This window comes from Sapajus apella, unplaced genomic scaffold, assembly GCF_009761245.1.
Source record: "Sapajus apella isolate SASKATOON/1434 unplaced genomic scaffold, GSC_monkey_1.0 scaffold42, whole genome shotgun sequence".
NCBI lineage: Eukaryota > Metazoa > Chordata > Mammalia > Primates > Cebidae > Sapajus > Sapajus apella.
In genome coordinates, this window is record NW_022436982.1 from 11,857,880 (window position 1) to 11,875,469 (window position 17,590).

General features: G+C 38.8%; 1 protein-coding gene and 1 long non-coding RNA gene across 4 annotated transcripts in view; one reads left to right on the forward strand and one right to left on the reverse strand.

The window, feature by feature from the left end:
• Positions 1-9,167, reverse strand: part of LOC116566073 — a 47,327-nt gene extending 38,160 nt beyond the window's left edge. For 2 of the 3 annotated variants that reach the window (XR_004275715.1, XR_004275716.1), the window contains exon 1: positions 8,843-9,167. This is a non-coding gene — a long non-coding RNA (uncharacterized LOC116566073). The remainder of the gene's footprint in view (positions 1-8,842) is intronic. The other variant, XR_004275714.1, reaches the window with a different exon arrangement.
• Positions 9,168-9,337: 170 nt separating this feature from the next.
• On the forward strand, positions 9,338-15,717 carry LOC116566052 (cyclin-dependent kinase 4 inhibitor B; the record flags this gene model as incomplete). Its single annotated transcript, XM_032300024.1, has 2 exons — positions 9,338-9,814; positions 12,358-15,717. Coding segments are annotated over 2 exons (738 nt in total), but the record flags the coding sequence as incomplete, so codon positions are not given.
• Between the last annotated feature and the right edge of the window lie 1,873 nt (positions 15,718-17,590).

Here is a 17,590-nt window from a genome sequence, read left to right on the forward strand (position 1 = left end):
TGAATTATTTATCACTTGTACCTAGAACATAGTGTCTGATATTTATTGGGGCCCTCAATATTTTGAATGTATGAGTAACTATACTACAGATAGCTAATTATTCAAGCTTTTATGTTCACATTATTGCTAAAAATGTAGATGAAGTACAAGTAGAACGAAATAGGAAGCACAAACATGTCGATGCTCTTTACATCACATACATGGATTATGGTTTTGTTTGTTTGTTTGTTTTTTGATGGAGTCTTACTATGTCATCCAGGCTGGAGTGCAGTGGCCTGATCTCAGCTCACTGCAACCTCCACCTCCCAGGTTCAAGTGATTCTCCCGCCTCAGCTTCCCAAGTAGCTGGGATTACAGGTGCCTAACACAAGCCCAGCTAATTTTTGTATTCTTAGTAGAGATGGGGTTTTACCATGTTGGCCAGGCTGGTTTGAACTGCTGACCTGAGGTGATCCACCAGCCGTGGCCTCCAAAAGTGCTGGGATTATAGGCATGAGCCACCGCGCCCGGCCCATGGCATATGTTATCAGTAATATGTAAGTATGGCTTCAGTCAAGGCAAGGAAGGTGAGAGTAACAATTTTTTAAAAAGTTATCAGAATCCAAAGCTGTGGAGAAAAACTACTTGAGATGAAGTGTGAGATTATTAGACCTAACAAGAAGAAAATTATTGGTTCTCTTAGCAATTGGTTACCCAGATTTTGAATGAAAGCCAGATTACAGAAGGTTGAAGAGTAAATGAAAATAGAGATATAAATATATACTAATGTTCTAATAAACTTAATTTTAAATATGTAGTTTAGCACATAAAAGTTAATTATTTGATTTCGACTGGCTATGTAATTGGATCTGAAGAAGAGTTAACAACTTCACATGGCCAACAAGCATATGAAAAAATGCTCAGTATCACTGATCATTAGAGATATACAAATCAAAACCATAGTGAGAAACCATCTCACACTAGTCAGAATGGATATTATTAAAATGTCAAAAAATAACAGATGTTGGTGAGGTTGTAAAGAAAAGGGAATGCTTATACACTACTGGTAGGAATGTAAATTAGTTTAGCCACTCTGGAAAGCAGTTTGAAGATTTCTCAAAGAAATTAAAACAGAACTGCCCTTCGACCCCACAATCTCATTATTGGGAACATATCCAAACGAAAATAAATTGTTCTGCCAAAAAGACACATACACCTAAATGTTCATCACAGCACTATTCACAATAGTAAAGACATGGAATCAATATAGATGTCCATCAGTGATAGACCGGATTAAGGAAATGTGGTACATATACACCATAGAATACTTAGCAGTCATTAAAAAATGAAATCATGTACTTTGCAGCAACATGAATGCAGCTGGAGGCCATTATCCTAAGCAAATTAATGCATGAACAGAAACCCAAATTTTGCATATACTCACTTACAAATAGGGACTAAACACTGGGTACATATGAACACAAAGATTAGAACGCTAGACACTGCGGCCTACTTGATGGGGGAGGGCGGAAGGCAGGTGAGGGTTGAAAAACTGCCTATCAGGTACTATTCTCACTACCTGGCTGACAAAATCATTTGTACACCAAACTCCTGTGACACACAATTTGCCCATGTAACAAAGCTGCACATGTACACACTGAACCTAAAATAAAAGTTGAGAAAAGAAAGAAAAATTTCAAATAAGGAAGAAAAAGAAGTCCAGTTTCCAACTCATGACTCATTAAGATGGTTGCTTGAATGTAGGACTGGTCAGATTAATCAAATCTTCAAGCCAATTGATCCAGATAAATGAAATCTTCAAGCCAATTAATTCTGATGAGATATGTGTATGTGTGTTGGTGTGTGTGTGTGTGTGTTGCATATTTTAACAAAGAAGCCTCCTAAAATTATTTTTTTTAATCACTACATCAGGTAAAGTGAGTATTTTACAAGAGGCTTGGACAGAAAATATGCTTTATCAGAAATGTATGAACTATCCCTAATATCAGTAAACACAGTTTGGAGAGAACACATTTCCCAAGAAAGTAAATTAAATATATAATTTATGCAAAACAACAATCTTCAAAAAAAATTAAGAAAAATTAAAATGCTCAGCTTTTTTTTTAACTTGCTAGCTTTTTCCTCAAGCAATTAAGCCCCCAGAAACCATCTCTACTTTTAGAAAAAGTTTTCATCTAACTCAATCCCTCACTACACCTCCTGTTATTCCATCTATAATAGCAACAGTTGTGAAATGCACTAGCTTCTAACATTAACACTAGATACATTAAAAATAGAGCAGAGTCTGGATACACAAATTAATTTCACAAATAATTATTGTCTCACACATGACTGTTATTCAAGTTATCCAACTGAAGCATAAAGTCGTTTCAGCAGTAGCTTAAGTCTGGTTACCAACACAATACCTCTTTGCATGCAATGGCCTATTAAATTATCTTCAACTTTAAAAGTTTCCTTTGTTTTTGAATGATTATAAGTTAATAAACAAATATATGCCAATATCTTGGCAGAATTCATGAACTTAATAACTTCAATATGTTGTTCATATAAAAATTTCTGGCAAATGAGAACTGTACATTACTGATGTGACAAAGTACACAAGCCAATGTTGACATAATTTTTCAAAATGGGGTCTCTGGGGTAACTGAACTATATACAATAATTTTATTCAAGAATGAGTTTCAATGACAGGACAAAACTTGATAAAATGATGAAATAAAATATTACATGCCCAAGTTCAGTAAACCTTGTGTGTATAGCAAAAAAAATCTCAAACTTGCCTAGCACATAGAGTCTGAATTCAGTTGGGTTTGTGTAAAACAGGTAGACTGAGCACCAAAAAAAGGAGTGGATAACCCATATAGGCAGACTTCCTTATTTTAAATACCACTTCCCACTAAAAGTAAAACCAGTACTTCTTTGAAAAATAGTTAATATTTATGTACAGGACTGGAAGTGTATAAGATAAAACTGGAACACATTGTTATACCAGAAATCAAAGATTTTGTCAAAGACTAATGGTTCCATGTCAAAAAGACCCAGTAATTAATTTGCACAGTCTCCCATTGGCCAAAGATAGGATTTCATAATCAACAGGAATAATTATAATGGGTTGAAACATACCAATTATGTTTAAATCTATAGGCTTATAATAATAATTTTTTAATTATTATTCACCTTTGAAAGATGCTAGAGACTCAACTCATTATTTTGAAAATTTATAAATACATTTCAAAATCTAGCGTTTATTCTGTCTTCCTTATATATACCTGAAAGCAACTAAGTAGATAATGAAGAGAACTTTCTATATAGAAATATTCCAGGCCAGGCACAGTGGCTTATGTCTATAATCCCAACACTTTGGGAGGCTGAAGCAAAGAATCACTTGAGCCCAGGAATTTGAGACCAGCCTGCTCAAAAAAGCAAGATCCTCATCTCTACAAAAAAATTTTAAAAATTAGCCAGGTAGTGTGTGCCTGTAGTCCTAGCTATTGGGGAAGCTGAGGTGGGAGGATTACTTCAGCCTGGGAGTTGCAGATTGCAGTGAACTATGATCACACGACTGCACTCCACTGTCACTGGGTGACAGTGTGAGACTCTGTCTCAAAAAATAATAAATGAATGAATAAATAAATAAACAAATAAATAATTTTTAAAAATATTCTAGCTAGTAAATGAAGGAAAGGATAGCAAAATTAGAATGTCACCATTTTGCCATCCCCAAGAAAATAATAGATCTATGAAATATGTATCCATGGCTGCTATAATCATAGAAAGGGACAAACATATTACGTGTCTCTTGGTGAAAGTATATGATGCCACTTATTAAATACTTTTGCCAAAATATCAAACCTGAATCACATCCAGACTCTAGGCTTAAATAATAAATTATTAGAAATGCAAATGACAAAGAAAAATGTTAAGTATCATCATAAAGAAGCATTCAGCAAAATCTAAACTTTAGGAAACTACAGAAAAAGCCAATTTCTGCAAGAAATAAATTGAAATAAAAAAAAAGAAGGCAAAAAGGGGAAACTGTAGATTAAGAGGAAACAAGAGGCCAGGTACAGTGGTTCATGCCTGTAATCCCAGAACTTTAGGAGGCTGAGATGAGAGAACTGCTTGAGCCCAGGAGTTTAAGACCAGCCTAGGCCAGATGGCAAGACTTCATCGCTACCAAAAAGTAAAAATATTAGCCAGTCATGGTGGCCAACACCTGTAGTCCCAGCTACTTTGGAGGCTGAGGCAGGAGGATCCCTTCAGCCCAGGAGTTCGAGATGGCAGTGACCCTTGCTCATGGTACTGCACTCCAGCCTGACCGACAAGGTGTAACCTGTCCCTTAAAGAAAAAAAGAGGGAGAGAGAGATACAACAGACTGGTAGCAATTTCAGCCAATTTCAATGTGCTAGCCTTATTTTAATCCTTATTCAAATGAATATTAACAACAGTTTTAAAAGAAATGAAAAGTAAAATGTGTAAAAATTAAGATGCTGTTATGGGCTGAATTGTTGCCTCAAATTTCTTATGTTAAAGTCCTAATCCCAATACTCACAATGTGACTATATTTGGAAACATGGCCATTAAAGAAGTGACTAAGTTAAAATAAGGCCTTTGGGGTGGGCCCTAATCCAATCTGACTGGTGTCCTCAAAAGAGGAGGAAATTAGAGACTCAGGGGCATATGTGCACACAGGTTGACTATGTGAAGAGGCAGCAGCAGGATGGCCATCTGCAAGTCAAGAAGAGGGGCCTCAGGAGAAGTTAAAACTCTGAAAAAATAAATATCTGTTGTTTAAGCCACTCAGTCTGTGGTATTTTGTTATGGCAGCCCTGGCACACTGATACAGATGCTACAATGATGAATAAGTCTACCATTTAATTAATCTTGAAAAACACCTGGGAATATAGAAGTGGATATACTGTGAATCATGGAGCAATAATTCCCAACTCATAAAATGGAGAAAATCAAACCTCCTGGTGGGTAGGTGGGTCATATAAAATTTGAAAAGGGCCCCAAAGTGATTATAAATTTCCTTCTCTTCTCACTTAGAAACACTATCTTAGACCTAACAATATGCAAAAGAGCGCACAAATAAGGGCAAGGTTGGGTCACTGTTTCTTTTAGCCAGTCAACTGATTCTACTCATACATTTTTAGAGAGGTCATATACAGACAGTTTCACCAACTAGAATATAAAAATATTATTACGAGTGATCTGAGTTACGTGCAACATTGGAACAGATACTACTCATTTCCTTCCACTGACCTGCAAAATTCTAAGCCAATTTACTGTTAACTTTTTCTTCTCACTTATAAATTATTCACCATGTTAAAAGACATGGCTCTGACAATTCCAGGTTTCAACTGCCCACTATGTTCCCAACCACTTCATCTTTTAAATGTGTTTAAAGCATTAACAACAGATTGTGTTTCACCCTAGAGACAGCTGGGTTTCAAAGAGAGGTAAAATGTTTCATAATCTCACTCTATTGTCCAAGATAAATGTGCTATTGTATTACATGTGAAGTGTCATCTTTGAAGTCTATTAAGGGTGTGCTGTGAGGTAAGCCATCTGGAAAACACAGTGTAAACTGAAAAATAATTATAAGTTAGTTCATTACTTTTTTTCCAGTTAAGCCTACCATGACAGCTGCTAAAAACACTAAGCAGTATAAAGGGTAAAAAGACTCTGAAGTTGCACAAGTTATACCCATCTCCAATAATGATTAGCTAGTATACAACTCACTCAACTTCTCTGATCCTTTTGGCTTGTCTGTAAAATTGAAATATGGACACATTCCACAAGGAGTTTTACGAGTGTTAAATGAAACAACAGGCCAGGTGCAGTGGCTCACACCTATAATCCCAACACTTTGGGAGACCAGGTCGGGCAGATCACGAGGTAAGCCTGGCCAACGTGGTGAAACCCCGTCTCCACTAAAAATACAAAAATTAGCCGGGCATGGTGGCTGCGCCTGTAATCCCAGCTACTCAGGAGGCTGGGGCAGGAGAATAACTTGAACCCGGGGGGCAGAGTTTGCAGTGAGCCAAGATCGCACCACTGTACTGCACTCCAGCCTGGGCAACAGAGCAAGACTGTCAAAAAGAAAGAAGGGAAGGAAGGAAGGAAGGAAAGAAGGAAAGGAGGAGGGAGGGAGGGAGGGAGGGGGGCAGGGAAGGAGGGAAGGAAGGAAGGAAGGAAGGAAAGAAGGAAGGAAAGAAGGAAGGAAAGAAGGAAGGAAGGAAAGAACAGCTGTAAAGCACTTGGGACAGAGTACACAATAAATGGTATTTCTCTCCTAAATATAGATTATATGGTATTCTTTATACAGGGAATATTAGATAAAATCTAATCATATTTGGAAATCAGGTTGAACGGGTTGGTATTTCAAAGAAATCCATTGAGCTTCCATAATGTCCTTTCTATCTGATGGAGAAAAGGGGCTTTGGAAGATCAAGTTTGAAGCTTTAGAATTCTGTCTGGAGCAGGTTAGGACCACCCAGGCGTGTGAGTATAAGCAAAGCGCTGTCCGTGGTGCTAGTAAGCGCGAAGGCCCCCGGCACCATTTTCCCTACCCAAAATTGTTTTTCAGCCGACTTGCTTAATGAAGCTCACATATCTGTCTCGTCATTATACTCACCCATTGGTTCTTTCTCTATCACCATTCTTTGTGCTCCCGTCAAAGAAGAATATTATCTTCTATTTCCCTATCAACTACAAACAGTTTTCATTTTTCGGACACATTTACCACCTAAGAAATGGCTCAGGAATTCGCTCAGACTATCTTGTCCTAATTTTTTTGATAAGTTTCAGAGAAACTCAAAGGTCAAAGCAAGAGCACAGGAAACATTTTTCTTTTTTGAGACCGAGTTTCACTCTGCCACCCAGGCTGGAGTGTAGTGGTGCAATCTCAGCTCACTGTCACCTCCGCCTCCCGAGTTCAAGCGACTCTCCTGCCTCGGCCTCCTGAGTAGTTGGGATCACAGGCGCGCACTACCACGCCCGACTATTTTTTGTGTTTTTAGTAGAGACGGGGTTTCGCCATGTTGCTCAGGCTGGTCTCAAACTCCTGAGCTCCAGCGATCCAGATCCACACACTTCAACCTCACAAAGTGCTGGGATTACACGCATGAGCTACTGCACCCAGCCTCTAGAAACATTCATTTCTGATGCCTCCTTTGAAAACTCTCTTCGATTGGCATCTCCTCTTAGAAACTTTCCTTGTACCCTCACCCTAAATTCCAGTCTTCCTTACTTCCAAAGTATCTTGTAGATGTATCTCAGTAAAGTAACTTTAAATACATTAAATCGAAACTATTTATTAGTTTCTAGTGCCACTATAGAGTTTCTTAAAAGTGAGGACTCATGTCTTATTCAACTTTGAACTTCTAGAATGTAGGACATGCTGCATTACTTACTTTGAACTAAACTTAATAACTGTATCTATGAGAGACAAGATCCCAATAACAAGAAGGCAACCTTCCTTGTTGCACTTGACTGTGCACTACATTTTGGAGTACCTAGGCTTTTCTGATGAAGATATTCTGGACTGTGTCTTTGCCACCACATCCACCACACCAGTCTAGTGGCTTGGCCCCTCAGGGTGAATGGTAAAGAACCAATGTCATTCATTTTAAAGTCTCCTGCTTCCCACTGCCCATCTTTCCTCCTATTTCTTCTATTCTACCTACACATCTGTTATCCCCAATACTATCCATGGGGACTGATTTCCTAGACAAACACAATCTGTTCATGTGTTTCACCCAGAAGTAGACTTTGGTTCCTCTAGTCAAATCCAAAAATGGAGTGGCTATCAACAAATAAAAGGGCATTTTTACAGATAAACGTGGAAGTTTGAATAAAAGTGAAAGGTAGAGGAATTAAGAAGACTAGGAAATGGAGGTTGGATAGTAAAGACAAAGAAATTGTTATTAATGTTAAGCAGTTCCCTTCCCTGTCCAGGTAGATTTCAGCTCTGTTGAGGCTCTGTCAGATTTTCAGCCCTTACCACCACTTCCATGGGCACCACTGCCTTTAAAAGAAAGCTTTCTCTCATTCTACAGGGATTTGGGGGATGAGGAGTCAGAGCTGAGGTATCCTAGAAGAAACAGGTGGAGACTCTCATTTTGCAATATACAACCAATTGTCCTCCTTTTAAAATTTTGTCTTCCTCAGCACTCTGAACCAAAATGATTCTGTAAATAAAAATTGTTCACTCTAAGGACAGGTTCACTTGTGTAGTTCCTCACCAAAGTTTTTAGGCAACAAATCCATAATTTGTGGTTTTCTTCCTAGTCAATGTAGCATCAGCTGAAATTTTTTAAATAAAGTAATGAATGTTGATTCAAACTCACCTAGGAAGATTAGAAAGGGGAAAAAAAGCACTTGGCATTTAAATCTTCAGAAGAGAATTTAATAACAGGTTTAGCCTGTTTAATGACAGGCTCAGCACCACACCCTTCTCTTATTATGTTTCATTATTACTGCATAAATTTCCTTTACTACTCACGATAAATAAAAAATTAAATGCTTGACAAAGTGGGTTTAAACAGGTAAGAGTGCAAACAAAGATTTACTGTACAAATATGATGAAACTGGGATCTCAGATTCTTAAAGTATAAATATTTTTTTGTCTTATGTGTTCCAGGTTGCCACTCAATCTCTAACTAGTTTTTTTTCTTTTTTGAGGGTTATAACCATAATGCAAAGATGGAAAGAATTTAAAGGCACATGCAAAACAGGATTCTCAGGATTTTTATCTATTTTTATGGCTGACTAATTCAAATAGGAAGACACGTGCAAAAGAAAATTGCTAAGGTTGACACAAGATACGAAACTTACGAAGTTCAAGTACTGCATGGGATGAGTTTAACTTGTATGACAGGTGCAGAGCTGTCGCTTTCAGACATCTTAAGACGGAGTTATTTTCAGTGCCTTTCTCTCGGCCACAAGGGAGCCACCAACGTCTCCCCAGTGAAACCACCTGGCCTAAGGCTGAAGGAACAGAAGCCCTCTGCTCCGCCCACTGGGAATTAGAAGCTGAGGGCAGTGGGTCAACATTCCCAAAATCTTAGCCTTGGCTTTACTAGACATCCAGCTAGCCGCGCAGCCGGCGTCCCGGCGGCTCCCGGGCCCAGTCTCTGGCGCATGCGTCCCAGCACCTTTGGGCGGGCTTCCCCGCCGCCGTGACGCGTTGGCCTGGCCGGCCTCCCCGGGAGCAGGCGGGCAGGGGGCGGAGCCTAAGGGGGTGGGGAGGGGCAGGCCCCTTGGCCCAGCTGAAAACTGAATTCTTTGCCGGCTGGCTCCCCACTCTGCCAGAGCAAGGCGGGGCAGTGAGGACTCCGCGACGCGTCCGCACCCTGCTGGAGAGCCGCTTTGAGCTCGGCTGCGGCCGCGCGAGGCACTTTTTCCCAGAAGCAATCCAGTCGCGCCGGGTGGTTCTTGGGCGCCAGGAAAAACCAGGAGCTAATACCCGCCGCTCTGCCATTGCACGGGGCCCCAAGCCGCAGACGGACGGCGAAGGGGAATGAAGCTGAGCCCAGCTCTCCCAGGAAGAAGACAGTGCGCCGGAGCGGCGTGGGAAAGAAGAGAGGAGTGTCGTTAAGTTCACGGCCCACGGTGGATTATCCGGGCCGCTGCGCGTCTGGGGGCCGCGGACTGCGCGAGGAGAACAAGGGCATGCCCAGTGGGGGCAGCAGCGATGAGGGCCTGGCCAGCGCCGCGGCGCGGGGACAAGTGGAGAAGGTGCGACAGCTCCTGGAGGCCGGCGCGGATCCCAACGGAGTCAACCGCTTTGGGAGGCGTGCAATCCAGGTAGCAGGGGCCCCGGGGCCTCGCCGGCAGGGGGCGCGCGAACGCGGGGCGCGGCCTCGGCCAGTCGGGGCTGGAACCGAGATCGCCGGTGTAGACTTACACAGCAGCCTCCATTGGCCGGAGGTCTGCAGCCCAGGCGTAAAACAGGCTTTTACCAACAAAAATCCTAAAGAGAGAGATTGAAAACCCCACTGTTTCAGCTTTTCATTAAAAAATGGTTTTCTGCCATCTCATGATCAGAGATGCAAGAAATAGATTGAATTGGGGAAAAAAGGAGAAAAAGTTTAGTTGGGGAGGAAGACTATCTTGTCTGCCTGCTTTCAACGATACAGATAAGTAAACTAAGTTATACATTCTGGATTGCATTTAAGGAATTCTACAAAATCATAGTACATGGAAATAATTCAATGTAAACTTTTAAGCTACTATATGAAATCTTTTGTATTGTTTTCTCATAAAGGTTAATTGAATTCAAAGGAATGAGACTGGATTCCTCAACCACAGTACTTAGTTCTTTTTATGTTAGCAATATCTTACAAGTGATGCATAAGAGGAAAATATATACATATAGTTCTATAGATTTTTCATTTAATTATCATACTCAGTGCCCAGATTACAAAAATATTCCTGCAGCAACTGTTAGGTCCTTTTTGAATGGCAAAGGATCTTCATAAATAATGTATCTTTATCTTCATTGTTAAAGTACTCGTATTCAGTGTTTACGAATCCTGCTTTAATTAGTACTGATATTTTTAATTTCTTTTACAATCTTAGGACAACACTTTTGTACTTTACCGTTGGCTATTAGTCACATTCAGTATTCACCTCACTATCACCCTCCAAAACTAAGCTAATACTAAGGGATCTTGTTAACTGTAGATTTTAAAGAAGTGTCAATTTCTTTTGAATTCTTAGAATAGTGGTATAACAAATAAGGGATATTTTAAAGGAGCAAAAATATTGTAAAGTTCTTGAAAACTTAAAATTCTATTAATAATTATAAAAACAAGTTATATATATAATTCACCATTTTCTGAAATACTAAGAACAGCTATTTTCCTCTCTTTTTTCTGTGTAAAATACCCTTACATCGCTAGTAAAAATAACTTATCATGGTTTTCAAGGGAGGAAATGAACATTTCTAATATTAATGAAACAAGCAAACAAAACATGAGGAGTATACTGCCTTTCAATTAAATGGTACATTTTAAAGTACATAAGCCCATAACTTAATTTGGGGCATTTAGTTACCAAAAACTGTCTTATAATTAACTTAAAATATGTCAGCAAATGTTTTCATAATGTTCGTGTACACAAATGGCTGCTATAGGATTACTCCTGCAAAATGCTTTTTCTAAGTTATGCATCATCCTGATTGACTGCTAACATCCAAGCTCTTTTTATTTATTTTATTTTTATTTTATTTTTTATTTTTTGAGACGGGGCCTCACTCTGTTTGGCAAGCTGGAGTGCAGTGGCACGATCTCAGCTCACTGCAACCTCACCTTCCAGGGTTCAAGTGATTCTCCTGCTTCAGCCTCCTGAGTTTTGGGGGCTGTAGGCAGGCCCCACCACTCCCAGGTAATTTTTTTTTGTTTGTTTTTTGTAGTGGTAGAGACAGGATTTCACCATGCTGGCCAGGCTGGTCTCCAACTCCTGACTTCAGGTGATCTGCCTGCTTCTGCCTCCCAAAGTGTTGGGCTTACAGGCCTACAGCACCTGGCCCAAGCTCTTTTTATATAGCAAAATATTTACTATTTAACATTATAAAATCTTAGCTATTATAAAATCCTATAGTATATAAATATATTGTTAGTTTTACATTACATTAAATATATTACACTCTAAATTTAAAATGATGAACTGTTTAAAAAAATCATTTGTCACAATTTTATAGGATAATGCATGATTTAATTTACTTTTCCCTTCTAATCTCCAACTCTGGCTCAATTTATCACACTACAATCTGTTTATGAACACAGACCCAAAATAAAAGCCTTCCACGCAGGCTTTGCTGAGAACTAAACTTTTTAAAAAACGTAGTGGTTTATTTTCTCCCCTAAACCATTACTCCCAACTTCTAACAAACAGTAGTTGGCTTCCTAGTAAATATTTTGAGACCTAGATTATGGAGGAGGAGTCAGCAAGGCAAATAATTTAAAACTTTAAAAGCCAAATAAATTTAACTGTGCCTATAAATCATTTAACAAAATAGATTCCTATGTTCCAATGGAAATTAAGATTTGTTTTCCACAATGACGATCATGACTTTACCATCAACTTTCTTGTCTCTGCACGTTTAGAGAATAAAATGGCATTTAATTTGTACTGAGTAGAGCATAACCTGAAGGTGGGGTGGGAAAGCAGATTGCATCAGCAAATGAAGAAACACCAGACACCAGAGACCCGAACACCTCTGCACTGGGTGGATACTTCACAAATAGGTGTTTGTTTAAATGGCTCTGCTCACCTCGGCCCCGGCCGGCCGGCACCTCCCACACCTGACTCCACCGTGGCTCTGACCACTCTGCTTTCTCTGGCAGGTCATGATGATGGGGAGTGTCCGCGTGGCAGAGCTGCTGCTGCTCCACGGTGCCGAGCCCAACTGTGCGGACCCTGCCACTCTCACCCGACCGGTGCACGACGCTGCCCGGGAGGGCTTCCTGGACACGCTCGTGATGCTGCACCGGGCCGGGGCGCGGCTGGACGTGCGCGATGCCTGGGGCCGTCTGCCCTTGGACCTGGCTGAGGAGAGGGGCCACTGCGATGTTGCAGGGTACCTGCGTGCGGCTGCGGGGGACTGACGCCGGGTTCCCCAGCCGCCCACAACGACTTTATTTTCCTCCCCAATTCCCCACCCCCAACCACCGAATTAGATGAAGGCTGCAAAAGGGGAGCGGCAGGAAGTCTGTAAACCTACAAGCCTTCTGAGACTGGCAGGAAGGGGGAGCCGACCGGGAATAACCTTCCATACTTTTTTTTTTTTCTCAATCCGGCCCTCGACACTCACCGTAAAGCCAAACACAGGCGGATTTCCAGTGATATGTAGGAGTGTGTGAAGTTCAGGTGTCGTTTGCTTTTCGGGGTTTTCTCAGGGAGAGTGCATATGAAATCCTTGACTAACCCTGGTGGCTACTAATCTTCCAATGGATGACTCCAGCGCCGAGTGGGAGACAGTCGTGATTGGCATTTGGGTGGGGGCAGTCCATGCGTTCACCCCACTGTCTGTTGAGGAGTTCTGGTGAACCCACAGGTTAGGCCCTAGCGGGAAAAAAGAAAACCTGAAGACTGAGGACAAAGCGGACGCGAGGGCTGAGGTGGGCTTCAGTAAGTGATCGGTGCTTTAGTTTGGCCGCTTGGCAAGTCCAGGGCGGAAACCACACTCTTTGGAAGCCCTGGGGACCCGCGCCCAGCTCCACCAGATAGCAGAAGGGTAAGAGAGGACGTGCAAGCGACGACAGTTCTCCCCCCAAAATCGTCGTCGTCCTAAAATCCCTGGACCACGATGCTGCAGAACACCTTTGCAGAGGGTGTTGGCCTTTGTTCTTACTGCACTGCGCAGAGTTTACCACGGCGTTCCGGAGGCAAACTGTGCAGGATGAGATGGTGAAGTGGAATGAGAGCAATTGTAACGGTTAACTGTAACGTTTTGTTTCTTGCACACAAGCGTGCGCGCGCATGAATTGCTACTTTTTGCTTTTGTGATATTTTGTATTTTTTAGTTGTTCAGTAACTGTCTTATTTAATGGTGAGATTTTAAATAACATTATAACTAGTGGCTCTCAGTTAAAATGTGAGGAAGAACTACAGCTCTTAAATGTAGCCATGGCACTGTAGCAAGCTCTGTGCAAACGCCTAGATTGCTTTCTCCTTAACCTATTTATTTCTTTGTTAAATTTTTCTGATTGTTTCCTTTATAGAGTGTCTCAGAGTGCGGAGGTCAGACTAAGAAATATTCCAAATGTCTTTTAGAAGATAGATGCACTTATGTAGTAAATTATCTTGGGATATTTCCCAAAACACTGCTGAAAAAAATAGATTGAGTATAAAAACTGTTGTAAATATATGATGGCTTGTGGGATGTCCTACTATCTACTGAACAAATTAAAGATGTACTGCTTTGGGATTTAATTTCCAGTGTTGCTTATTATATCATTGGAAAAAACTGATATTTCACTGCTTTAATAAATAATTAAGATTGAACTCCAAGTGGTGGGTAATTTGGTTTAAAAATACATGTTCATGGATTTACCACTGACTCCTGAGAAATGTTAAAGGTTCACAGGTGTTCCCTTATCTCAACATTTGTAATAATTATTTATAAGCAATACCAACAATTTATAAAAACTGCTTACATATGCCACAGAAAATTAAACATAAAATTTATACATGTATTATGCTTCTGAATGCTCATTCTACTACACATTTAAAAGAGGCAAAAAGAAACAGAAAAAAGTAATTTGAGAGTGGAGACTTGTAAGAAAGAGTACATTTGAGCTAAATACACAACTCTTCACTGCTCTACCAATTCCTGTTCCCAAAATGAACATATTTCTGGGGAAAGTTAGTTGAGAATCAGAGCATATGTCACTGGGAAAAGGATATGTTTATTGACATATAATATGTACCAGGCATACATTAAAATATATTTGTTCATTTAATACTTAAACCTGAGAGATAGGTATTGTTTCCCAGATGAAGACAATGAGGCAAAGAAATAATCAAATAACTTGCCAAAGGTCAGAAGATATTCATTCCATGAATGCAAAAAGTAAGTGCATCTGCTTCAAAAGCCTATTATGACTGTCTTGCTTTTCTTCCCATTGCACCAGCATGTCCTCCAAAATCATTAATGATACACAGGAAGATAACTTAAGAAAAAAAAAAAACAGAAATATACAATGATCTCCCTCATAAGTTCCTAAGGAGGCTTTTCTTTCTCTAACTTCTGGTAAATAAAAACAGCTTGTTTCAAATCTATTTTAAAATGTCAACAATATGGAGAATAGCCCCCCAAAACACCTATAAAAACGCAAAATTTTGGAACAAAGTTAATGGAACCTCCATTTTCAAATTAAAGCATACACAGGGACAGAAAATATAATTCTAGTTATCACTTAAGCACTCAACATTATAGGCTATAAGAATAATATTTTTATAGTTATAGTATTTTACAATTACTAGAAAACATTCTGTATGAAAGAAGTCAATTGATAATTTAAAATCTCCCATTTGATTTATAAAATCCCTTAATTTGACCTCTATGTCTTAAATTCCAAGATGTTTAAATTTGCTAGTTGCATGATACTGGGTCATGAAAAATTATCCCTTGAATTAGATATGAAACATGTTACTTCATTTCTAGAAAGATTCCATAACTTGTGGAATCTTTCCTAATGGCAATCTGATATTAAGGGAAACTAAAAAAATAACAAAAAAAAAAATATGTTCTTGTAGATTACATAGTACTATATATTACATTGTTTTTTGTTTTGTTAGTTTAGTTTAGTTTTGTTTTGTTTTGTATAAAGCAAACCTTAAACATTATTGGGTATCAGTTACTGCCTGGTTGTACTGAAATAGTAACTTATTAATGCCATGTAAAAATTAATTCCATTTTGAAGCCACCTGGCAGACAGGTTTAGCTGTTTCATCAACAGCCTGAAGAAATACATACTGTTAAATCTGTTAAGGATTTCACTTTGAAGGATACATGCAAAAACACAGTTACTATTTTTATGAGTCCTGTTTCTGGCTCCATTGTGGAACTACAGAAAATTAAATATACCTGTTAAGTTCTATATCTAAGTCTAAGACATTATCAAGGTTTGTACAAATTCTACTACCTGACATTTATTCCAAGAAGACCTGGAAAGTTAAATAAATTTAGAAATTTAATAATATTCATTTGGCTTCATTTTTGTCTTTTTTCACCAAAGTGGATGAATTTTTTAAGGGTGTTTTGCCATGAAAGCAAAATCTATGTAAAATTTCCCGTGCTTTAAATGGTTAAAATTAGTAATTTCAGAACTAAGGAATGAAACAGATTCAAGAGGAGAGCTTGAGATTGATAAAACCTCAAACAACTCTGGGAAAATGTATACTTAGGAATGCTTTCATGATACTTTATTTACCTAGTATGGCAAGCACAATATGGTGTCTAGGGCCAAATAATTTATCTTATGAAGCTAGGTAACTGCCCTTCAACAAATGTATACTACTGATTTCATTTACACTTACATTGAGATTCTCCATTGCCCTCCCTTGTTTGGAAATATTAAAAACACAGTGTGTGCACTGATATGGAAGTCAATAGGAAAAATTTTAAAAATAGCAAAAATTTTCTCTTTTTGCTGACTCTATAATTACTCCCTCCATTGTTTTAAATGGTGAAATATATGCTCATTTTCTTTTTATGCTTTACCAGAGATGGATTTTTTAATCATAGGGCATAATTTTTACAATGTTGAATACATTGCCACTCTATCAAAAGCTGAGTAAGTAGAATTAATGCTCTGCAAAACTTAGAAACATTATCTGAAGAAGCACTCTTGTGAACTGCCTTCTGGGGCAAATGTGAAAGCCAGTATCTTCTAAGTACAGTGAGGTCTGCCCTCATGTTTTATGTCAGCAACTAATCATAACCAAATTCTGACATGTTTACTAGATTTTCAGTATTAACAGAAACTGTTTAGTTATTTGATGAAAACTTGCAGGATAATGCTTAGGTTGGTGTAATTCACAGTGTTCAATTACCAAGCTACAAACAGATAACTAGATACACAATCACATATATATGAAAATAAGAAAATTTTAATTTTAGAAATTATTTGAAGGAGCAACAGTTGAGCCACAATACTTTCAGTATCTTCCTAGTCTATAATGACAGGAAAGAAAGAGGGAATGAAGGAAAGGGAAACCAGAACTCAAATGGGAGATAGAAGACCTAGAGTCCCACAATCGTTCTTTAACTAATTTGATATATGAGTGCAAACTCATGTAACATCTCTACTACTATCCTTCATAGCCAAAAAGTTTCTATAAAACTTTTCTCCATTTCATCTATCCAAATGAAATTACTCCTTTCTTGCCTCTTAAATTTCTTACTCAGAAGATTTTAATGTCATTCCTTGCATAAGAAAAAGAAATACTTCATTTTACAGAAACACAGTAACTTTCACATATAGACCCGTTAATTACATAATAAAAGAAAATTTGAACTAACACTGGTGCTGCTAATTAATATATAACTGGCATGTACTGTACATTAAGAACAGTAATGTAAATTAATATATGAGTCAAAAAGCACCAAGCCTGACTTACTAATGTGAGGTGTGAATAAACGTAAAACTAAGATTTTGCTGGAAATAGAACTAATAACAATGTATTAGGATGACATGCTGACTACCTCACAATGATCTACATTACATTAGAAGTTTATCAAGGACCCCAACCACCTATTAATCCACTTCCCACTCAGAAGCCCCTGGCATTAGACTTCCAGTAGATAAATGGAGTCAGCACTGGCACAGAAAATATTTTACAACAGAGTTCCACTCAAAACTTTAAGACCAATTACAGTAAGTAAACCATGTCTTATTTCTTATATTTGGCCTCCTCCCCAAATGCATAATCTATCTATCCTCTCATTATCAATGCTCTCTATTATGAGAATCTTATCTTACATGATCTCTGGGTCTCCATTCTATTTTAAACAAATTCCCATCTATCTTCTATCTGTGCACAAATTCTTCCATCTCCTTAGCTAAAAACTTT